Source organism: Lichenostomus cassidix, unplaced genomic scaffold, assembly GCF_008360975.1.
Source record: "Lichenostomus cassidix isolate B80296 unplaced genomic scaffold, HeHo_3.0 HiC_scaffold_34, whole genome shotgun sequence".
In the NCBI taxonomy this organism is placed as follows: Eukaryota; Metazoa; Chordata; class Aves; order Passeriformes; family Meliphagidae; genus Lichenostomus; species Lichenostomus cassidix.
This window is the reverse complement of record NW_028147431.1, coordinates 23008-46465: the sequence shown is the minus strand read 5'-3', so window position 1 is coordinate 46465 and position 23458 is coordinate 23008. Positions and strand designations below refer to the sequence as shown.

The 23458-nt window shown below is 59.8% G+C and overlaps 2 protein-coding genes across 2 annotated transcripts in view; one reads left to right on the top strand and one right to left on the bottom strand.

Moving 5' to 3' along the window:
* LOC146423025 (aurora kinase B-like) overlaps positions 1-64 on the bottom strand; it is a 21701-nt gene extending 21637 nt beyond the window's left edge. Inside the window, exon 1 of the mRNA XM_085045053.1 lies at positions 11-64. Coding sequence (XP_084901179.1) covers positions 11-64 — 54 coding nt within the window. The remainder of the gene's footprint in view (positions 1-10) is intronic.
* An 82-nt stretch (positions 65-146) lies between these two features.
* Positions 147-23458, top strand: part of LOC146423024 (ATP-dependent chromatin remodeler CHD3-like) — a 43291-nt gene continuing 19979 nt past the window's right edge. The window contains exons 1-15 of the mRNA XM_085045288.1: positions 147-380; positions 2227-2441; positions 4825-4956; positions 5948-6047; positions 7913-8104; positions 9871-10071; positions 13171-13308; positions 14799-14920; positions 16304-16477; positions 16559-16700; positions 17642-17773; positions 18950-19067; positions 20271-20395; positions 21195-21426; positions 22323-22489. Coding sequence (XP_084901414.1) covers positions 153-380; positions 2227-2441; positions 4825-4956; positions 5948-6047; positions 7913-8104; positions 9871-10071; positions 13171-13308; positions 14799-14920; positions 16304-16477; positions 16559-16700; positions 17642-17773; positions 18950-19067; positions 20271-20395; positions 21195-21426; positions 22323-22489 — 2418 coding nt within the window. The 5' untranslated portion in view covers positions 147-152. The remainder of the gene's footprint in view (positions 381-2226; positions 2442-4824; positions 4957-5947; positions 6048-7912; positions 8105-9870; positions 10072-13170; positions 13309-14798; positions 14921-16303; positions 16478-16558; positions 16701-17641; positions 17774-18949; positions 19068-20270; positions 20396-21194; positions 21427-22322; positions 22490-23458) is intronic.

Sequence of the window (23458 nt, the reverse complement as noted above, 5' to 3'; positions counted from 1 at the left end):
CATCCCCAACGTCTCCAGTGTCCCCAATGTCCCCAACATCCCCCGTGTCGCCAACATCTCCCATGTTCCCAATGTCCCCGCTGTCCCCAACGTCCCCAGTGTCCCCAACATCCCCAACGTCCCCAATGTCCCCAGCATCCCCAATGTCCCCAATGTCCCCAATGTCCCCGCTGTCCCCGCAGTGCCCGGTGCTGAAGGGCAGGGTGCAGAAGATCCTGTACTGGCGCTGGGGGGAGCCGCCCCCCCCCGTGGCCCCCCCGGGAGCCCCCCAGGCCCAGGAGGGACACCAGCAGGCGCTGCAGGGACGCTCCGAGCGCGAGTTCTTCGTCAAGTGGGTGGGGCTGTCCTACTGGCACTGCTCCTGGATCAAGGAGCTGCAGGTAGGAACCCCAAAATATCCAAAAAAATATCCCAGAATGGGGGTGGGAATACCCCAAAACACAGTACGGGGGTTTGTGATAGCAGTACTGGCACTGCTCCTGGATCAAGGAGCTGCAGGTAGGGCTAGGGCACCCCAAAAATACCCCAAAATATCCCAAAATGTGGGGGGCATTAGGACCTCTCTGCCTGTGGGATGCCCCCCTGTAATTTTGGGGTGTTTCTCTCTAAGTTTGGGATGCTTTCTCCATTTTTGGATGCTCCCCTCTAACTTTGTGCTCCTCCTTCTAACTTTGGGGTTCTCCCCTTTCACTTTTGGTTGCTCCCTTCAGTTTTGGGGTGATTCCCTCCAACTTTGGGACACTCACCTTTAATTTTGGGTGCTCCCCCCTAAGTTTAGGGTGATTCCCCCTAATTTTGGGTTCTCCCCCTAACTTTGGGGTGATTCCCTCTAACTTTGGCTGCTCCCCCCTGACTATGGGGTGTCCCACTGTGATTTTGGGTTGCTCCCCTCTAACTTTGGGGTGTTCCTTCTAACTGTGGGGTGATTCCTTCTAATATTGGGGTTTTCCCCTTTAACTTTGGTACACTCCCCTTTAATTTTTAATTGTGGGTTCTCCCCCCATAGTTTTGGGGTGATTCCCTCTAACTTTGGGCTGTTTCTTCTAAGTTTGGGGTTCTCCCCTTTCACTTTTGGGTACTCCCTTCAGTTTTGGGGTGCTCCCGTCTAACTTTTGGATGCTCCCTTTAATTTTAGGGTGATTCTCTCTAACTTTGGGTTTCTCCCCTCTAACTTTGGAGTGATCATTCTAACTTTGGGGTTCTCCCCTTTTACTTTTGGATGCTCCCTTTTAATTTCGGGGTGATTCCCCCTAATTTTGGGGCGATTTTCTCTAACTTCGGGGTGATTCCCTCTAACTTTAGGGTGATTTCCCCTAACTTTGGGGTTCTAACTTTGGGATGCTCCCTCCAATTCTGGGTGATTCCCTCTAATTTTGGGTGCTCTCCTCTAACTTTGGGGTGATTCCCTCTAACTTTGGGGTGATTCCCTCTAACTTTGGGGTGATTTTCTCTAACTTTGGGATTCTCCCCCCTAACTTTGGCCGCTGCCCCTAACTTTGGGATGTCCCGCTGTGATTTTGGGGTTCTCCCCCTAACTCTGGTGTCCCACTGTGATTTTGGGGTGATTCCCCCTAATTTTGGGGTGTGATTTCGAGGTTCTCCCCCTAGCTCTGGTTTCCCACTGTGATTTTGGGGTGATTCCCCCTAATTTTGGGGTGGTTTCCTCTAACTTTGGGGTGATTCCCTCTAACTTCGGGGTGTCCCGCTGTGATTTTGGGATTCTCCCCCCTAACTTTGGGGTGATTTTCTCTAACTTCGAGGTGTTTCCCCCTAACTTTGGGGTGTTTCCCCCTAACTTTGGGGTGATTTTCTCTAACTTCAGGGTGTCCCACTGTAATTTCGGGGTGATTTTCTCTAACTTTGGGGTGATTCCCCCTAACTTTGGGGTGTCCTGCTGTGATTTTGGGGTTCTCCCCCCTAACTTTGGGGCGATTTTCTCTAACTTCGGGGTGTTTCCCCCTAACTTTGGGGTGATTTTCTCTAACTTCAGGGTGTCCCACTGTAATTTCGGGGTGATTTTCTCTAACTTTGGGGTGTCCTGCTGTGATTTCGGGGTTATCCCCTCTAACCACGGCGTATCCCACTGTGATCTTGGGGTTCTCCCCCCTAATTTTGGGGTGATTTTCTCTAACTTTGGGGTGATTTTCTCTAACTTTGGGGTGATTTTCTCTAACTTTGGGGCGATTTTCTCTAACTTTGCTGTCCCCCTGTGCTCTCGGGGTGCAGCTGGAGATCTTCCACCTGGTGATGTACCGGAACTACCAGCGCAAGAACGACATGGACGAGCCTCCCCCGCTGGACTACGGCTCGGGGGACGACGACCCCAAGAGCGAGAAGCGGGGGGCAGGCGGGGACCCCCTGTTCGGGGGCATGGAGGAGAGGTTCTACCGCTACGGCATCAAACCCGAGTGGATGACGGTGCACCGCATCATCAACCACAGGTGGGGACCCGGGGACACCTGGGGACACCCAGGGAACCCAGGGACACTTGGGGACACCCAGGGAACCCGGGGACACCTGGGGACACCCAGGGACACCTGGGGACGCTCGGGACACTTGGGGACACCTGGGGACTCCCAGAGACACCCAGGACACCCCGGAGACACCTGGGGACACCCAGGGACCCCGAGGGACACTCAGGGGCACCTGGGCGCACTCAGGGGCACCCAGGGACATCCGGGGACACCCAGGGACCCCGAGGGACACTTGGGGACTCCTGGGGACACCCAGGGACCCCAAGGGACACCCAGGGACACCTGGGGACACTCGGGACACTTGGGGACACCTGGGGACTCTTGGGGACACCCGGGGACTCCCAGGGACACCCAGGACACCCCGGGGACACCTGGGGACACCCAGGGAGACTCAGGGACACTTGGGGACTCCTGGGGACACCCAGGGACCCCGAGGGACACTCAGGGGCACCTGGGCACACTCAGGGGCACCCAGGGACACTTGGGGACACTTGGGGACTTTGGGATTTCGGGGTGATTCCCTCTAATTTTGGGTTCTCCCCCCCTAACTTTGGGGTGATTCCCTCTAACTTTGGGGTGATTTTCTCTAATTTTGGGTTCTTCCCCCTAAGACCCAGGGACACCCAGGGACACTCAGGGACTCCCAGGGACACCCGGGGACCCCAAGGGACACCCAGGGGACACTCGGGGACACCCAGGGCACCCCAAATCTTGAGGGAAGGGCAGGGAGATCGGGGACACCCCTGGCACCTGTGGGGACATTCTGGGCACCCATGGGGACACTCTGAGCACATCTGGGACACTCTGAGCACCTGTGGGGACATTCTGAGCACCCATGGGGACACTCTGAGCAACTTTAAGGACACCTCAGCATCCAGGGGTGACCCCCAGCTTTGGGGGACCCTGAGACCCCCCAGGACACCCCAAATTCCCGGGGGGTGGGGTGACATCGGGGTGGGGAAGGCGAGTGACCGACGTGGGGTTTGGGGACACTGGTGGCACCTGTGGGGACATTCCAGGCCCCTGTGTGTCCCCAAGGGCTCCCCCAGCACCCACTGGGACAGCCGGACTCTCTCCCCAGGTGATCCTGTGTCCTGTGTCACACCAGCCCCGATGTCCCTTCCCTGTGGCACTGTCCCCGGGTGACCCTGATGTCCCCTCCCTGTGTCCGAGTGTCCCTGTGTCCTCTCCATGTCCCCAGGTGACCCCGGCTCTTGTCCGGGTGTCACTGTCCCCAGGTGACCCCATGTCCCCAGGTGACCCCATGTCCCCTCCCTGTGTCCCTGTCTGAGTGACCGAATGTCCCCTCCATGTCCCCACATGACCCCTGCCCTGGGCTGTCCCTGCTGTCCCTGCTGGCAGCCGGTGACAGCAGGTGACCTCTGGTGGCACTTGTGTCCCTTGCACATCCCCTGCTGTCACCCACATGCTGCTGGCAGTGACAACTCCTGCCAGCCCCCTCAGTGCTCCTGGCTGTCCCCATGTCCCCAGGGGTGCCCATTGTCCCCAAGGGTGTCTGCTGTCACCCGTGGTGCCACATGTCCCGTGGTGCCCATTGTCCCCTGGGTGCCTCATGTCCCCATGATGCCCTGGGTGTCCAGTGTCCCCTGGGTGCCTGTTGTCCCCATTGTCCCTGCTGTCCCCGTGCCGGGGGTGATGCGGTGCCCCTGGGTGTCCCCACTGTCCCTGGGTGTCCCCACTGTCCCCACTGTCCCCATGCCCCCGGGTGTCTCCATTGTCCCCTGCTGTCCCCATGCCCCGGGTGACGCAGTGCCCCTGGGTTCCCCCTCTGTCCCCGCTGCCCCATGCCCCTGGGTGTCCCTGCTGTCCCCATACGCTGGGTGTCCCCATTGTCACTCGCTGTCCCCATTATCCCCACTGTCCCCCCGCTGTCCCTGCTGTGGCGTGACGTGGTGCCCCTGGGTGTCCCCATTATCCCCACTGTCCCCATTATCCCCGCTGTCCCCTGCCCTGGGTGACACGGTGCCCCTGGGTGTCCCCATTATCCCTGCTGTCCCCATTATCCCCATTGTCCCCGCTGTCCCCACTGTCCCCATGCCCTGGGTGATGCGGTGCCCCTGGGTGTCCCCATTGTCCCCATTATCCCCACTGTCCCCATGCCCTGGGTGACGCGATGCCCCTGGCTGTCCCCATTATCCCCATTATCCCCGCTGTCCCCTGCTCTCCCCATTGTCCCCGCTGTCCCCTGCTCTCCCCATTGTCCCCGCTGTCCCCTGCCCTGGGTGACGCGGTGCCCCTGGGTGTCCCCATTATCCCCGCTGTCTCTGCTGTCCCCATTGTCCCCATTATCCCCGCTGTCCCCTGCCCCGGGTGACGCGGTGCCGCGCAGCGTGGACCGGAAGGGGCAGTACCACTACCTGGTCAAGTGGCGAGACCTGCCCTACGACCAGGCCACCTGGGAGGAGGACGAGATGCCAATCCCTGACTACGACCTGCACAAGATGGCCTACTGGAAACACCGGTGAGCGGGGACATGGGGACATGGGGACATGGGGACATTGGGGATATCAGGGACATTGGGGACATCGGGGACACTGGGGACAGCGGGGACATTGGGGACATTGGGGATATCAGGGACATTGGAGACATCGGGGATGCTGGGGACATCGAGGACATTGGGGACATCGGGGACACTGGGGACATCGGGGACATCAGGGACATTGGGGATATGGGGGGATATGGGGATGTGCCTACTGGAAACACCAGTGAGGGACACTGGGGACACTGAGGAGGACACTGGGGACATTGGGACATTGGTGTCATGGGGAGGGCGTGGGGACATGGGGACATTGTAGACACTGGGGACACTGGGGACACTGGGGACACTGGAGACATGGGGACATTGGGGACACTGGGGACATGGGGACATTGGGGACATGGGGACAGCCTGTCCAGCAATGTTCTCAGAGTGCCACATGTCCTCCTGTCACCCCCGCATCCTCGTGTCTGTGTGTCCCTTGTCCCCTCTCTGTGTCCCTGTGTCCCCATCCTGGTGTCCCTGTGACCTCATTGTGCCCCCATGTCCCCTCTCCATGTCCCTGTGACCCCACGGTGTCCCCATGTCCTCACATGTCCCTCGTCCCCTCTCCATGTCCCTGTGTCCCCATCCTGCCTGTCACTGTGTCCCTCTGTCCCCCCATATCCCTGTGTGCTGCTCATCTCCTGTCCCCTTGTGCCCCCACTGTCCCCTGCTTTCCCCATGTCCTCCACTGTGCCCTGCTGTCCCCTGCTATCCCCTCATGTCCCCTGCTGTCCCCGTGTCCCCCACTGTCCCCATGTTCCCTCATGTCCCCCGCTGTCCCTGTGTCCCCCGCTGTCCCCATGTCCCCCTGCTGTCACCGTGTCCCCCCGCTGTCCCCATGTCCCCTGCTGTCACCGTGTCCCCCCGCTGTCCCCGCTGTCCCCATGTCCCCCCGCTGTCCCCGTGTCCCCCGCTGTCCCCATGTCCCCAGGGAGGTGTTCATGGGCGAGGACCCGGCCCAGCCGCGGCGTTACAAGAAGAAGAAGAAGGAGACGCCAGGGGAAGGACCGCCGGACTCACCGACCAACGACGTGAGTGTCCCCAGCCTGGGGACAGCCTGGGGACAGCCCGGGGACATGGGGACATCCCCAGACACCTGAGGACAGCCCAACTCCTGGGGATATGGGGACAGCCCCAACCTGGGAACATCCCCAGCCCGGGGACAGCCCTGTCACCTGGGGACAGCCCAGCAACATGGGGACATCCACAGACACCTGGGGACAGCCCGGCGACATGGGGACAGCCCCAACCTGGGGACAGCCCGGGGACATGGGGACAGCCTGGGGAGATGGGGACATCCCCGGACAGCTGGGGACAGCCTGGAGACATGGGGACAGCCTGGACTCCTGGGGACATCCCCCAAGCCTGGGGACAGCCCGGGGACATGGGGACAGCCTGGGGACATGGGGACATCCACAGACACCTGGGGACATCCCCAGCCCTGGGGGACATCCCTGACACCTGGGGACATCCTTGGACACCTGGGCCACCCCCAACCTTGGGGGACCCTGCAGGGACCTTGGGGACATCCCCAGACACCTGGGCCACCCCCCAGGGCGCGCTGTCCCCCTGTCTGTCCCATGGGGTTTTTGGGGTGCCCTGTCCCCCATCCCATGGGGTTTTTGGGGTGCCCTGTCCCCCATCCCATGGGGTTTTTGGGGTGCCCTGTTCCCCTGTCCCCAGGGGTTTTTGGGGTCCCCCTGACAGCCGTGTTCCCAGGGGTTTTTGGGTCACCCCAGGGGGTTTTTGGGGCCCCCTGACCACCATGTCCCAGGGGGTTTTTGGGTCACCCCGGGTTTTTGGGGTCCCCTTAACCGTGATGCCCCAGGTATTTTTGGGTCACCCCATGGCTTTTGGGTCCCCCCAGTGTTTCCGGTGTCCCCTGACGGCGGTGTCCCCAGGGGGTTTTTAGTGTCCCCGGTGTTTTTGGGGTCCCCTGACCGCGGTGTCCCCAGGGAGTTTTTTGGGTCACCCCAGGTGTTTTGGGTCACCCCACGGTTTTTGTGTCCCCCCGGTGTTTCTGGTGTCCGTGACCACAGTGTCCCCATGGTTTTTGTGTCCCCCGGTGTTTCTGGTGTCCCTGACGGCGCTGTCCCCATGGTTTTTGGTGTCCCCCCGGTGTTTCTGGTGTCCCTGACGGCGCTGTCCCCATGGTTTTTGGGTCCCCTGGTGTTTCTGGTGTCCCCTGACGGCAGTGTCCCCAGGGGGTTTTTGGGTCCCCCCCATGGTTTTTGTGTCCCCCCGGTGTCTCTGGTGTCCCTGACGGCGGTGTCCCCAGGGATTTTGGGTCACCCCAGGGATTTTGGATCCCCCCGGTGTTTTTGCGGTCCCCTGATGGTGGTGTCCCCATGGTTTTTGTGTCCCCCCGGTGTCTCTGGTGTCCCCTGACGGCGCTGTCCCCATGGTTTTTGTGTCCCCCCGGTGTTTCTGGTGTCCCTGACGACGGTGTCCCCTTGGTTTTTGTGTCCCCCGGTGTCTGTGGTGTCCCTGACAGCGGTGTCCCCAGGGATTTTGGGTCACCTCAGGGGTTTTGTGTCCCCCTGGTGTTTCTGGTGTCCCTGACGGCGGTGTCCCCAGGGGGTTTTTGGGTCCCCCCCATGGTTTTTGCGTCCCCCCGGTGTTTGTGGTGTCCCCTGACTGCGGTGTCCCCATGGTTTTTGTGTCCCCCGCGGTGTTTCTGGTGTCCCTGACTGCCGTGTCCCCATGATTTTTGTGTCCCCCTGGTGTTTGTGGTGTCCCTGACGGCGCTGTCCCCAGGGATTTTGGGTCACCCCATGGTTTTTTGGTGTCCCCCCGGTGTCTGTGGTGTCCCTGACGGCGGTGTCCCCATGGTTTTTGTGTCCCTGACGGCGCTGTCCCCGTGGTTTTTTTGTCCCTGACGGCGCTGTCCCCGCAGCCGACGGTGAAGTACGAGACGCAGCCGCGGTTCATCACGGCCACGGGCGGCACGCTGCACCTCTACCAGCTGGAGGGGCTGAACTGGCTGCGCTTCTCGTGGGCGCAGAGCACCGACACCATCCTGGCCGACGAGATGGGGCTGGGCAAGACCATCCAGACCATCGTCTTCCTCTACTCACTGTACAAGGAGGTGAGCCGGGGACACCTGAATGGGGTTTGGGGTCACCTGAATGGGGTTTGGGGACACCCGTGTGGGGCTGGGGACACCCATTTGGTCACTGGGGTCACCATGTGGGGCTGGGGACACCTGGCTGGGGGGCTAGAGTCACCTGTGGGGGCTGGGCAAGACCATCCAGACCATCGTCTTCCTCTACTCACTCTACAAGGAGGTCAGCTGGGGGCCTGACCGGGGGTTTGGGGACACCTGAATGGGGTTTGGGGTCACCATGTGGGGCCTGGGGACACCTGACCAGGGGCTGGGGACACCGTGTGGGGCTGGGGGTGGCCATGTGGGGCTGGGGGTGGCCATGGGGGGCTGGGGGTGGCCATTCCTCTACTCGCTGTACAAGGAGGTGAGCTGGGGGACTGACCAGGGGTTTGGGGTGTCCGTGTGGGGTTGGGGACACCTGTGTGGGGTTGGGGTCACCTGCCTTGGGCACCTGGAGGGGCTGGGGGCACCCATCTGGTCACTGTGGTCACCCACAAGGGCCTGTGGTCACCTGCTGGGCCCTGGGGTCACCCGTCTGGTCACTGGGGTCACTCACATCAGTCTGTGGTCACTCATGTGGGCCTGGTGACACCTGCTGGTCACTGGGGTCACCCACAATGGCCTGGGGTCACCTGCTGGGCCCTGGGGTCACCCATGTGGGCCTGGGGACACCTGCTGGTCACTGGGGTCACCCACAATGGCCTGGGGTCACCTGCCTCAGGCACCTGGAGGGGCTGGGGGCACCCATCTGGTCACTGGGGTCACCCACGTGGGCCTAGGTGACACGTGCTGGTCACTGAGGTCGCCTACAATGGCCTGGGGACACCTGTCTGGTCACTGGGAACACCTGTCTGGTCACTGGGGTCACCCATCTAGTCACTGGGGTCACCTGTCTAGTCATTGAGGTCACTCACATCAGCCTGTGGTCACCCATAATGGCCTGTGGTCACCTGCTGGGCCCTGGGGTCACCTGTCTGGTCATTGAGGTCACTCACATCAGCCTGTGGTCACCCATGTGGGCCTGGCGACACCTGCTGGTCACTGGGGTCACCCACAATGGCCTGGGGTCACCTGCCTCAGGCACCTGGAGGGCCTGGGGTCACTGGGGTCACCTGTCTGGTCACTGGGGCCACCCACGTGGGTCTGGGGTCACCTGACTGAGATTGGGGTCACCTGTCTGGTCACTGGGGTCACCCACACCATGTGTCCTGGGGTCACTCACATGGGTTTGGGGTCACCCATCAGGTCACTGGGGTCACCTGCTGAGTGTAGAGGTCACCACCCCGGGCCCTGATGTCACCTGCCTGTCCCTGGTGTCACCTGCCAGGCCCGCAGTGTCACCAGTCCAGCCCCTGGTGTCACCTCCCAGCTTGATGGTGTCACCCCTGCCAGGCCTTGGTGTCACCTGCCTGGTCCAGCTGGCTCTGTCCCCAGTGTCCTGCACTGTCCCCAATGTCCTGCAGTGTCCCCACATCCCCCAAGGTCCTGTCCAGTGCTGTCCCCAGGGCCACCCCAAGGGCCCGTCCCATGTGACACCGTGACACCTGGTGACACCTGGTGACACCTGGTGACACCTGGTGACACAGTGTCCCCCAGGGCCACCCCAAGGGCCCGTCCCGTGTGACACCTGGTGACACCTGGTGACACCTGGTGACACAGTGTCCCCCAGGGCCACCCCAAGGGCCCGTCCCGTGTGACACAGTGACACGGTGACACCTGGTGACACCTGGTGACACAGTGTCCCCCAGGGCCACACCAAGGGCCCGTTCCTCGTCAGCGCGCCGCTCTCCACCATCATCAACTGGGAGCGCGAGTTCCAGATGTGGGCGCCAGCCTTCTACGTTGTCACCTACACGGGGGACAAGGACAGCAGGGCCATCATCCGCGAGAACGAGTTCTCCTTCGACGACAACGCCATGAAGGGCGGCAAGAAGGCCTTCAAGATGAAGGTGGGCGGGCAGGGGACACCTGGGGACACCTGGGGATGAGGGGTGGCACCTGGACACCTGGGTCCATCTGGTGACAAGGGGTGGCACCTGGACACCTGGGGACAAGGGGTGACACCTGGGTCCATCTGGTGACAAGGGGTGGCTCCTGGACACCTGGGGACAAGGGGGTGGCACCTAGACACCTGGGGACACCTGGGGACAAGGGTGGGCACTCGGACACCTCGGTACCTTTGGGGACAAAGAGGTGGCACCTCGACACCTGGGGCACCTGAGAGACAGGGAGGTGGCACCTGGACACTTGAGTCCCTTTAGGAATGGAAGAGTGGCACCTGGGCAGCTAGGTCCCTTTGGGGACATGGGGTGGCACCTGGACATTTGTGTCCCTTTGGGGACATGGGGTGACACCTGGACATCTGTGTCCCTTTGGGGACATGGGGTGACACCTGGACATCTGTGTCCCTCTGGGGACAAGGGGGTGGCACTCAAATGCTTGAGCTCCTCTAGGGACAAACAGGTGGCACTAAGGCACTTGGGTCCCTTTTTGGTGGCACCTGGACACCTGGGGACACCTGGGGACAAGGGGTGGCACTCGGACACCTCAATACCTTTGGGGACAAGGGGTGGCACCTGGACACTGGGGGCAGCTGGGGGACAGGGAGGTGGCACCTGGACACTTGAGTCCCTTTAGGAATGGAAGAGTGGCACCTGGACAGCTAGGTCCCTTTGGGGACAAGGGGGTGGCACCTGGACACTTGGGTCCTTTTGGGGACAAGGGGTGGCATCTGGACAGCTGGGTGCCTTTGGGGACAAAGGGGTGACACCTGGACATTTGTGTCCCTTTGGGGACAGGGAGGTGGCACCTGGACACCTGGGTCCCTTTGAGGACAGGGAGGTGGCAGCTGGACAGCTGGGGCACCTGGGGACAAGGGGGTGGCACCTGGACACTTGAGTCCCTTTAGGAATGGAAGAGTGGCACCTGGACAGCTAGGTCCCTTTGGGGACAAAGGGGTGGCACCTGGACATTTGTGTCCCTTTGGGGACAAGGGGTGGCATCTGGACAGCTGGGTGCCTTTGGGGACAAGGGGGTGACACTTGGACCTCTGTGTCCCTTTGGGGACAAGGGGTGACACTTGGACATCTGTGTCCCTCTGGGGACAAGGGGGTGGCACTCAAATGCTTGAGCTCCTCTGGGGACAAAGGGGGTGGCACTCGGACACCTGGGTGCCTTTGGGGACAAGGGGTGGCACCTGGACACCTGGGTGCCTTTGGGGACACCTGAGTTTGGGGTCCCCAGTGGGGTGGGGGTACAGGGTGGGCTTCTTCTGGGTCTGGGGGTGTTCTGTGGGGTTTTGGGGTTCTGGGTGAGATTTTTTGGGGTTTTAGAGTTTTGGATGGGATTTTTTGGGGTTCTGGGTGGGTTTTTTTGGGGATTTTTTTGGGTTTTTGGGGTCCCTGCTGACCTCTCAGTGCCCACAGTGTGAAGCTCAGGTGAAGTTCCATGTCCTCCTCACCTCCTACGAGGTCATCACTGTCCAGTTTTGGGGTTTTGGATGGGATTTTTTGGGTTTTGGGGTTCTGGGTGGGGGTTTTTTGGGATTTTTGGGATTTGGGGTCCCTGCTGACCTCTCAGTTCCCACAGCGTGAAGCTCAGGTGAAGTTCCACGTGCTGCTCACCTATGAACTCATCACCATCCAGTTTTGGGGTTCTGGGTGGGATTTTTTTGGGTTTCTTTCAGGATTTAGGGTTCTGTATGGAGTTTTTTTGGGATTTTGGGTTTTGGGGTCCCTGCTGACCTCTCAGTGCCCACAGCATGAGGCTCAGGTGAAATTCCACGTCCTCCTCACCTCCTACGAGCTCATCACTGTCCAGTTTTAGGGTTTTGGATGGGCTTTTTTGGGTTCTGGGTGGGATTTTTTCGGGGTTTTTTCAGGATTTAGGGTTCTGGGTGGGGATTTTTTGGGATTTTGGGGTTCTGGGGTCCCTGCTGACCTGTCTCCTGCCCACAGCGTGAGGCTCAGGTGAAGTTCCACGTGCTGCTCACCTCCTTTGAGCTCATCACCGTCCAGTTTTGGGGTTCTGGGTGGGATTTTTTCGGGGTTTCTTTCAGGATTTAGGGTTCTGTACGGAGTTTTTTTGGGATTTTGGGGTTCTGGGGTCCCTGCTGATCACAACGTGACGCTCAGGTGAAGTTCCACGTCCTCCTCACCTCCTACGAGTTCATCACCATCAAGTTTTGGGGTTCTGGGTGGGATTTTTTGGGTTCTGGGTGGGATTTTATTGGGGTTTTTTTCAGGATTTAGGGTTCTGTATGGGGTTTTTGGGGTTCTGGGGTCCCTGCTGACCACTGACCGCTCCCCATGCTGCCCACAGCGTGAGGCTCAGGTGAAGTTCCACGTCCTGCTCACCTCCTACAAGCTCATCACCGTCCAGTTTTGGGGTTCTGGGTGGGATTTTTTTGGGATTTAGGGTTCTGTATGGGGTTTTTTTGGAATTTGGGGTCTCTGCTGACCCCTCACTGCCCACATTGTGATGCTCAGGTGAAGTTCCATGTCCTCCTCACCTCCTATGTGCTCATCACCATCCAGTTTTAGGGTTCTGTATGGGTTTTTTTGGAGTTTTTTCAGGATTTAGGGTTCTGTATGGGGTTTTTTTGGGGATTTTTGGGTTCTGGGGTGCCTGCTGACCTGTCTCCTGCCCACAGCGTGAAGCTCAGGTGAAGTTCCACGTGCTGCTCACCTCCTTTGAGCTCATCACCGTCCAGTTTTGGGGTTCTGGGTGGGATTTTTTCGGAGTTTTAGGGTTTTGGATGGGGTTTTTTTGGGGTTTTGGGGTTCTGTGGGGGGTTTTTTTGGGATTTTGGAGTTCTGGGGTCCCTGCTGACCACTGACCTCTCCCCATGCTGCCCACAGCGTGAGGCTCAGGTGAAGTTCCACGTTCTGCTCACCTCCTACGAGCTCATCACCGTCCAGTTTTGGGGTTCTGGGTGGGATTTTTTCGGGGTTTTTTTTGGGATTTAGGTTTCTCTATGGGGTTTTTTTTGGGATTTTTGGGTTCTGGGGTCCCTGCTGACCACTGACCTCTCCCCATGCTGCCCACAGCGCGAGGCTCAGGTGAAGTTCCACGTCCTCCTCACCTCCTATGAACTCATCACCATCGACCAGGCCGCTCTGGGCTCCATCCGCTGGGCCTGCCTGGTGGTGGACGAAGCTCATCGGCTCAAGAACAACCAGTCCAAGGTGGGAACCCCAAAAACCGGGGATGGGGAACCCCAAAAATGGGGGGAAACCCCAAAAACGGGGATGGAGAACCCCAAAAATGGGGGGAACCTCAAAAATGGGGATGGGGCACCCCAAAAAGGGGGGGAACCTCAAAAATGGGGATGGGGCACCCTGAAAATGGGGATGGGGAACCCCAAAAATGGGGATGGGGAACCCCAAAACCTGGGAGGAACCCTGAAAATGGGGATGGGGTGGGGGGCACCCCAAAACCTGGGGGCGGGGCAGGGGATCAGTGGGGTTTCTCCCCTATTTTGGCTCTGAGCTCTCATCCCACAGTTTTTTCAGGATTTGATGGGGTGAATCAGTGGGATTTCTCCCCAATTTTGGGTCTGACCTCTCCTCCCGCGGTTTTTCCGGGATCTGTGGGTCAGGATTAGTGGGATTTCTCCCCAGTTTGGGATCTGTGGGTCAGGATCAGTGGGGTTTCTCCCCAATTTGGGATCTGTGGGTCAGGATCAGTGGGATTTCTCCCCAATTTTGGGTCTGACTCTCCTCCCCACAGTTTTTCTGGGATCTGTGGGGTGAATCAGTGGGGTTTCTCCCCTATTTGGGATCTATGGGTCAGGATCAATGGGATTTCTCCCCTATTTGGGATCTGTGGGTCAGGATCAGTGGGATTTCTCCCCAGTTTGGGATCTATGGGTCAGGATCAGTGGGATTTCTCCCCAGTTTTGGGTCTGACTCTCCTCCCACAGTTTTTCCGGGATCTGTAGGGTGAATCAGTGGGATTTCTCCCCTATTTGGGATCTGTGGGTCAGGATCAGTGGGATTTTCCCCAGTTTGGGGTCTGACTCTCCTCCCCGCAGTTTTTCTGGGGTCTGTGGGTCAGGATCAGTGGGATTTCTCCCCAGTTTTAGGTCTGACTCTCCTCCCGCAGTTTTTCTGGGGTCTGTGGGGTGAATCAGTGGGATCTCTCTCCTGTTTGGGATCTGTGGGTCAGGATCAGTGGGATTTTCCCCAATTTTGGTCTGACTCTCCTCCCCACAGTTTTTCCGGGGTCTGTGGGGTGAATCAGTGGGATTTCTCCCCAATTTGGGATCTGTGGGTCAGGATCAATGGGATTTCTCCCCAGTTTTGGGTCTGACTCTCCTCCCCACAGTTTTTCCGGGATCTGTGGGTCAGGATCAGTGGGATTTCTCCCCAATTTGGGATCTGTGGGTCAGGATCAGTGGGGTTTCTCCCCAATTTTGGGTCTGACTCTCCTCCCCGCAGTTTTTCTGGGGTCTGTGGGGTGAATCAGTGGGGTTTCTCCCCTATTTGGGATCTGTGGGGTGAATCAGTGGGGTTTTTCCTCCTCCCCGCAGTTTTTCTGGGGTCTGTGGGGTGAATCAGTGGGGTTTTTCCTCCTCCCCGCAGTTTTTCTGGGGTCTGTGGGGTGAATCAGTGGGGTTTCTCCCCTATTTGGGGTCTGTGGGGTGAATCAGTGGGGTTTTTCCTCCTCCCTGCAGTTTTTCCGGGTGCTCAACGGCTACAAGATCGAGCACAAGCTGCTGCTGACAGGAACACCTCTGCAGAACAACCTGGAGGAGCTCTTCCACCTGCTCAACTTCCTCACGCCTGAGCGCTTCAAGTGCGTCCTTGTCACCTGGGTGTCACCTCTGTGTCACCTGTGGTCACCTGTGTCACCTGTGTCACCTGTGTCACCTCTGTGTCACCTGTGTCCCCTCCTGTCCCTGCTGTTCCACCTGCTCAACTTCCTCACGCCTGAGCGCTTCAAGTGCGTCCTTGTCACCTCTGTGTCACCTCTGTGTCACGTGTGTGACCTGTGTGTTACCTGTGTCACCTCTGTGTCACCTGTGGTCACCTGTGTCACCTCTGTGTCACCTGTGTCCCCTCCTGTCCCTGCTGTTCCACCTGCTCAAGTTCCTCACGCCTGAGTGCCTCAAGTGCGTCCTTGTCACCTGGGTGTCACCTGTGTGTCACCTCTGTGTCACATGTGTGTCACGTGTGTCACATGTGTCACCTGGGTGTCACCTGTGTCACCTCTGTCAGCTCTGTTGTCTCTATCACCTGTGTCACCTGTGTGCCACCTTCTGTCCCTCCATCCCTACCGCATCCCTCCATGTCCCACCATCTCCCTCTATCTCCACCCCATCGCGCTGTCCCCACCCTCATGGTGTCCCCACTGGCCCCAGCAGCCTGGAGTGGTTCCTGTGTCCCCTCCATCTCCTCCATGTCCCACCGTGTCCCAATGTCCCTTCCACATCCCTCCACCCCCTCAGTGTCCCACCATGTCCCCATGTCCCGCCCCATCCCGGTGTCCCCAGCCCTCACGGTGTTCCCGCTGTCCCCAGAAACCTGGAGGGGCTCCTATGTCCTCTCCTGTTCCTTCATCTCCACCATGTCCCAGTGTCCCAACCCTCACAGTGTCCCCAACCCTCACGGTGTCCCTGCTGTCCCCAGCAACCTGGAGGGGTTCCTGTGTCCTCTCCTGTCACTCCATCTCCACTCCATCACGCTGTCCCCAACCCTCATGATGTCCCCGCTGTCCCCCAGCAAGCTGGAGGGGTTCCTGTGTCCCCTCCATGTCCCACCCCATCCCGGTGTCCCCAACGCTCACGGTGTCCCCAAATCTCACGGTGTCCCCGCTGTCCCCAGCAGCCTGGAGGGGCTCCTGTGTCGCCTCCTGTCTCTCCATCTCCACCATGTCCCCATGTCCCACCCCATCGTGCTGTCCCCACCCTCACGGTGTCCCCGCTGTCCCCAGCAACCTGGAGGGACTGCTGTGTCCCCTCCATCTCCACTCCATCGCACTGTCCCCACCCTCATAGTGTCCCCAGCTCTCACGGTGTCCCCAACCCTCATGGTGTCCCCGCTGTCCCCAGCAACCTGGAAGGGCTCCTGTGTCCCCTTCTGTCCTTCCATCTCTTCCATGTACCACCATGTCCCCACCCTCATGGTGTCCCCAGCCCACATGGTGTCCCCACCCTCACGGTGTCCCCGCTGTCCCCAGCAACCTGGAGGGTTTCCTGGAGGAATTCGCCGACATCTCCAAGGAGGACCAGATCAAGAAGCTCCACGACCTGCTGGGTCCCCACATGCTGCGGCGCCTCAAGGCCGACGTCTTCAAGAACATGCCGGCCAAGACGGAGCTCATCGTGCGCGTGGAGCTCAGCCCCATGCAGAAGTAGGCCAATGTCCCCTCCACCGTGTCCCCAACCCGCCCCGGGCGTCCCCAGAGCCGCCGGTGCCACCGCTGTCCCCGCAGGAAGTACTACAAGTACATCCTGACGCGGAACTTCGAGGCGCTGAACTCGCGGGGCGGAGGGAACCAGGTGTCCCTGCTCAACATCATGATGGACCTCAAGAAGTGCTGCAACCACCCCTACCTGTTCCCCGTGGCCGCCATGGTGGGGACCTGGCGGGGCTTGGGGACACCGCGGGGCGTGGGGACATGGGGGGGACATGGAGGGACGTGGGGACAGGGAGGGACATGGAATGGTTAGGGGGATGTGGGACATGGAGGGACATGGAGGGACAGGGAGGGACATGGAGGGACATGGGGACATGGAGGGGACAGGGGAGGGTTAGAGGGATATGGGACATGGAGGGACGTGGGGACAGGGAGGGACATGGAGTGGTTAGAGGGATGCGGGACATGGAGGGACATGGGGACATGGAGGGACATGGGGACGTGGAAGGGACAGGGGAGGGTTAGAGGGATGCGGGACATGGAGGGACACGGGGACAGGGAGGGACATGGGGAGGTTGTAAGGGTTTGGGACATGGGGACATGGAGGGACAGGGAGGGACATGGGGACATGGAGGGGACATGGGAAGGTTAGAGGGATGTGGGACATGGAGGGACATGCGGACAGGGAGGGGACAGGGAGGGACATGGAGAGGTTGTAAGGGTTTGGGACATGGGGACATGGAGGGACATGGAGACACAGAGGGACATGGGGACATGGAGAGGTTAGAGGGTCCCCCCACATGGGGACATGGAGAGGATGTAAGGGTTTGCGACATGGAGGGACATGGGGACATGGAGAGGATGTGGGGACATGGAAGGACATGGGGACAGGGAGGGACATGGGGACATGGAGGGGTTGGGTGTGGGACATGGGGACACAGAGGGACATGGAGGTATTGGAAGGGTGTGGGACAGAAAGGGACACAGAAGGACATGGAAGGGATGGAGGGACGTGGGGTGGAGGAACATGAAGAACACAGGGGGACACTCAGGGTCCCTGTCGGTGACATCCCTGTTGGTGACATCCTGTCCCTGTTGGTGACACCCCTGTCCCTGTTGGTGACATCCTGTCCCTGTTGGTGACACCCCTGTCCCCAGGAGTCCCCGAAGCTGCCGAGCGGTGCCTACGAGGGCGGAGCTCTGATCAAAGCCTCGGGGAAGCTGCTGCTGCTGCAGAAGATGCTGAGGAAGCTGAAGGAGCAGAACCACCGGGTGCTGATCTTCTCCCAGGTGAGACCCCAAAACACCCCAAAAATACCCCAAAACCACCCCCAAACCCCTCAGAACCACCGGGTGCTGATGTTCTCCCAGGTGAGACCCCAAAACACCCAAAAAAACCTCCAAAATAACCCAAAATACCCCAGAAAACCTCAAGAAATACCCCAAAAAATAACCCAAATGCTCCCAGAACCACTGGGTGCTGATCTTCTCCCGGGTGAGACCCCAAAAAACCCCCAAAACACCCCAAAAAACCTCTAAAAATACCCCAAAATGTCCCAGGCCTCCCAAGAACACCGGTGTACCCAGTGTAGGCTCCCCAGTTGCTCCCAGTCCTTCCCAGTTGCTCCCAGTCTAACCAGTGCCAGTATTCCCAGCATGCCCAGTCCAGGCTCCCCAAGCCCCCCAGACCTTCCCAGTCCCTCCCACTTTAACCAGTCCCTCCCAGTATAACCAGTCCCAGGCACAACAGTCCCTGTGTGCCCAGTATGGGTTCCCCAGTCCTTCCCAGTCCTTCCCAGTTTAACCAGTCCCAGGCACAACAGTCCCTGTGTGCCCAGTATGGGTTCCCCAGTCCTTCCCAGTTTAACCAGTCCCAGTCCCAGCAGACCCTGTGTGCCCAGTATGGGTTCCCCAGTCCCTCCCAGTCTAATCAGTGCCAATCCCAGCACTCCCAGCATGCCCAGTCCAGGCTCCCCAAGCCCCCCAGTCCCCCCCAGTCCTTCCCAGTCTAACCAGTGCCAGTCCCAGCAGCCACAGTGTGCCAGTCCAGGCTCCCCAGTCCCCCCCGGTCCCTCCCAGTAGCTCCCAGTCTAACCAGTCCCAGTCCCAGCAGTCCCACTGTGCCCAGTATGGGTTCCCCCGGCCTCACAGTCCCTCCCAGTCTAACCAGTGTCAGTCCCAGTGTGCCCAGTCCAGGCTCCCCAGTCCCTCCCAGTCCCCCCAGTGCCTCCCAGTCACTGCCAGTTGCTCCCAGTCTAACCAGTGCCTGTCCCAGTGTTCCCAGTCCAGTCCCTCCCAGTCCCCCCCTGTCCCTCCCAGTCTCCCCCAGTCCATCCCAGTCCCTCCCAGTCCATCCCAGTCCCTCCCAGTCCCTCCCAGTCCATCCCAGTCCCTCCCAGTCCCTCCCAGTCCCTCCCAGTCCCTCCCCAGTCCCCCCAGTGGCTCCCAGTCTAACCAGTAGCGCAGATGACGAAGATGCTGGACCTGCTGGAGGATTTCCTGGACTACGAGGGCTACAAGTACGAGAGGATCGATGGTGGCATCACCGGGGCTCTGCGGCAGGAGGCCATCGACCGCTTCAACGGTAGCGACTGGGGACATCGGGGACACTGGGGACACTGGGGGGATTGGGGACACTGCGGGGATTGGCGACACGGGACAGGGATGGGAATGGGGACACAGGGGACAGGGATGGTGGCATCACCGGGGCTCTGCGGCAGGAGGCCATCGACCGCTTCAACGGTAGCGACTGGGGACATCGGGGACACTGGGGACACTGGGGGGATTTGGGACACTGGGGACGTTGGGGATATTGGGGATGTTGGGCATGCTGGGGATATCAGGGACATTGGGGATATTGGGGACATCGGGGGGATTGGGGACATTGGGGACATAGAGGACATTGGGGACACTGGGGGGATTGGGCACATTGGCATGTTGGGGATATAAGGGACATTGGTGATATTGGGAATGTTGGGATATTGGGGACATTGAGGACACTGGGGACAGGGGGACAGTGTTTTTGGGGTGATTTTGACGGGGTATTTTTGGGGTATTTTAGGGGCAGTTTTGATGGGGTGTTTATGGGGTGATTTTGGGGTGATTTTGAGGGATTCTGGTCCCACCCTGACTCCGGGGGGGCAGCGCCAGGGGCGCAGCAGTGTGGGTGTTTTTGGGATGATTTTGGGATGATTTTGGGGTGTTTTTGGGGTGATTTTGGGGGATTTTGGTCCCGCCCTGACTCCGGGGGGGCAGCGCCGGGGGCGCAGCAGTGTGGGTGTTTTTGGGATTATTTTTGGGGTGATTTTGGGGTTATTTTGGGGTGATTTTTGGGATTCTGGTCCTGCCCTGACTCCGGGGGGGCAGCGCTGGGGGCGCAGCAGTGTGGGTGTTTTTGGGATGATTTTGGGATGATTTTGGGGTGATTTTGGGGTGATTTTGGGGGATTCTGGTCCCGCCCTGACTCCGGGGGGGCAGCGCTGGGGGCACAGCAGTGTGGGTGTTTTTGGGGTGATTTTGGGATGATTTTGGGGTGATTTTTGGGATTCTGGTCCCGCCCTGACTCCGGGGGGGCAGCGCTTAGGGCACAGCAGTGGGGGTGTTTTTGGGATGATTTTGGGATGATTTTGGGGTGGTTTTGGGGTGAATTTGGGGGATTCTGGTCCCGCCCTGACTCCGGGGGGGCAGCGCCGGGGGCGCAGCAGTGGGGGTGATTTTGGGGTGATTTTGGGGTTATTTTGGGGTGATTTTGGGGGATTCTGGTCCCGCCCTGACTCCGGGGGGGCAGCGCCGGGGGCGCAGCAGTTCTGTTTCCTGCTGTCCACGCGGGCCGGAGGCCTCGGCATCAACCTGGCGACGGCCGACACTGTGGTCATCTTCGACTCGGACTGGAACCCCCACAACGACATCCAGGTGGGCAGCGGGCACTGCCAGTGTCACCTGCCACCTGCCAGGGTCACCTGCCACCTGGCCAGTGTCCCCTGCCACTGGTCCAATGTCCCCTGCCACCTGGCTAATGTCACCTGGGACTGCCCAGTGTCACCCCCTTGTCACCTGCCACCCGGCCAGTGTCACCGCACTTCTCCTGTCCCCAAGGTGTCCCCCCATGTCACCTGACATGTACCCAGGGTGTCCTCACAGTGTCCCTGACATGTCCCTGCCCTGTCCCCACAATGTCCCCACACTGTCCCTGACCTGTCCCCACGCTGTCCCCTTAGGCCTTCAGCCGGGCTCACCACATCAGCCAGGGTGTCACCCACATGTCACCTGATGTGTCCCTGGGATGTCCCTGACCTGTCTGTGACCTGTCCCCATGATGTCCCCATGCTGTCCCCACAATGTCCCGAGACTGTCCCTGACCTGTCCCTGTCCCCTCAGGCCTTCAGCCAGGCCCACCGCATTGGCCAGGGTGTCACCTCATGTCACCTGATGTGTCCCCACAATGTCCCCACGCTGTCCCTGACCTGTCGCTGTCCCCTCAGGCCTTCAGCCGGGTGCACCGCATCGGCCAGGGTGTCACCCTGTGTCACCTGCTGTGTCCCCACGCTGTCCCCATGCTGTCCCCACAATGTCCCTGTCCCCTCAGGCCTTGAGCTGGGCTCACTGCATCGGCCAGGGTGTCCCCCCATGTCACCTGCTGTGTCCCTGACCTGTCTGTGACCTGTCCCCATGCTGTCCCCACACTGTCCCTGACCCGTCCCTGTCCCCTCAGGCCTTCAGCCGGGCGCACCGCATCGGCCAGGCCAACAAGGTGATGATCTACCGGTTTGTGACGCGGGCCTCGGTGGAGGAGAGGATCACGCAGGTGGCCAAGCGCAAGATGATGCTGACGCACCTGGTGGTGCGGCCCGGGCTGGGCTCCAAGGCCGGCTCCATGTCCAAGCAGGAGCTCGACGACATCCTCAAGTTCGGCACCGAGGAGCTCTTCAAGGACGAGAACGAGGGTCAGTCGGCTGGGGTGGGCTGGACTGGGGTGTGCTGGGCTGGACTGGGCTGTACTGGGCTGAACTGGGCATTGCTGGGAGGTACTGGGGTGAACTGGGCATTGCTGGGCTGTACTGGACTGTACTGGGCTGAACTGGGTTGTACTGGGATGTACTGGGCTGTACTGGATTGTACTGGGCATTGCTAGGATGTATTGAACTGTACTAGGCATTGCTGGGATGTAATGGGCTGTACTGGGCTGAACTGGGATGGACTGGGCATTGCTGGGCTGTACTGGGCCATGCTGGGCTGAACTGGGCTGAACTGGGATGTGCTGGGCTGTGTTGGATTGCACTGGGCTCAACTGGGGCATGTTGGGCTGTACTGGGCTGAACTGGGATGTACTAGGCTGTACTGGGCATTGCTGAGTTGTACTGGGATGTACTGGGCTGAACTGGGATGTACTAGGCTGTACTGGGCATTGCTGAGTTGTACTGGGCTGTACTGGGCTCTGCTGGGCTGAACTGGCTGAACTGGGCTGTACTGGGCCGTGTTGGGCCATGTTGGGCTGTGTCAGGCCGTGTTGAGCCATACTAGGCTGTGCTGGGCTCTACTGGGCCATGTTTGGCCATGTTGGGCTGTGTCAGGCCATGTTGGGCTGTGCTGGAGCATGTTGGACTGTGTCAGGCCATGTCAGGCCGTGTTGAGCCATGTCTGAGCATGTGGGGCCATGTCCGAGCATGTGTGGCCATGTCCGAACGTGCTCAGGCCACGCTAGGCCGTGTCCAAGCATGTGAGGCTGTGTCCAAGCATGCCCAGGCCATGTTGCGCCATGTCCAAGCGTGTGAGGCTGTGTCAGGCCACACGTGGCCATTCTGGGCCGTGTCCCACCGTGTCCCCCGGCGTGGCCGCGCAGGGGACAACAAGGAGGAGGACAGCAGTGTCATCCACTACGACAACGAGGCCATCGCGCGGCTGCTGGACCGCAACCAGGACGCCACCGACGATGCCGACGTGCAGAACATGAACGAGTACCTGAGCTCCTTCAAGGTGGCCCAGTACGTCGTCAGGGAGGAGGACAAGGTGGGACACCCAGGGGACACCCAGGGGACACCGAGGGGGTGGCGGTCGGGACGGTGGGGACAGCGTGGGGACGATGGAGACCATGGGGTTGGTGGGAAGAGCATGGGGTGAGGTGGAGGTTGAGGTGGTGGGGATGGTGGGGACAGTGGGGATGGGGACAGTTGATTTGGGGACAGTGGGGATGGGGACAGTGGACATGGGGACAGTTGAGTTGGGGACAGTGGGGATGGGGACAGTTGAGTTGGCAGTCATGGAGTTGGGGACAGTAGATGGGGACATCTACTGTTGGGGACTGGAGATGGGGACAATGGTTTGAGGTCACTGGAGTTGGGGACAATGAGAATAGAGATAATGGAATTTGGGGACAGTGGCTTTGGGGACAATGGAGCTGGGGATGATGGAGATGGGGACAGTGGATTTGGGGACAGTGGGGATGAGGACAGTGGATTTGGGGACAATGGAGCTGGGGATGATGGAGTTTGGGGACAGTGGGGGTGGGAACAATGGAAATGGGGTCACTGGAGGTGGGGACAGGGGGGATGGAGGTGATGGGGACAATGGGGACAATGAAGATGTAGATGATGGGGACAACGGAGCTGTAGATGATGGGGACGATGGGGACAACAGAGACGTAGATGATGGGAATGATGGAGATGAGGATGATGGAGGTGATGGGGACCATGGGGACAACAGAGCCATAGATGATGGGGACTATGGAGATGAGGATAATGGGGACGATGGGGACAATGTAGCCATAGATGATGGGGGCGATGGAGATGAGGACAATAGGGACAGTGGGGACAATGGAGCCACTGAGGCTGACAAAGCCACTAAAGACTGTTGGGATTCCAGAACTTGGAGATGATGGAGACAACAAGGACAGGGCCACCAGCTCTGGGGACAGTGACCAGCACTGACCAATCCAGCAGTGACCCCGCAGCTGGCAGGGTCCCCTGAGTGCCCTGAATG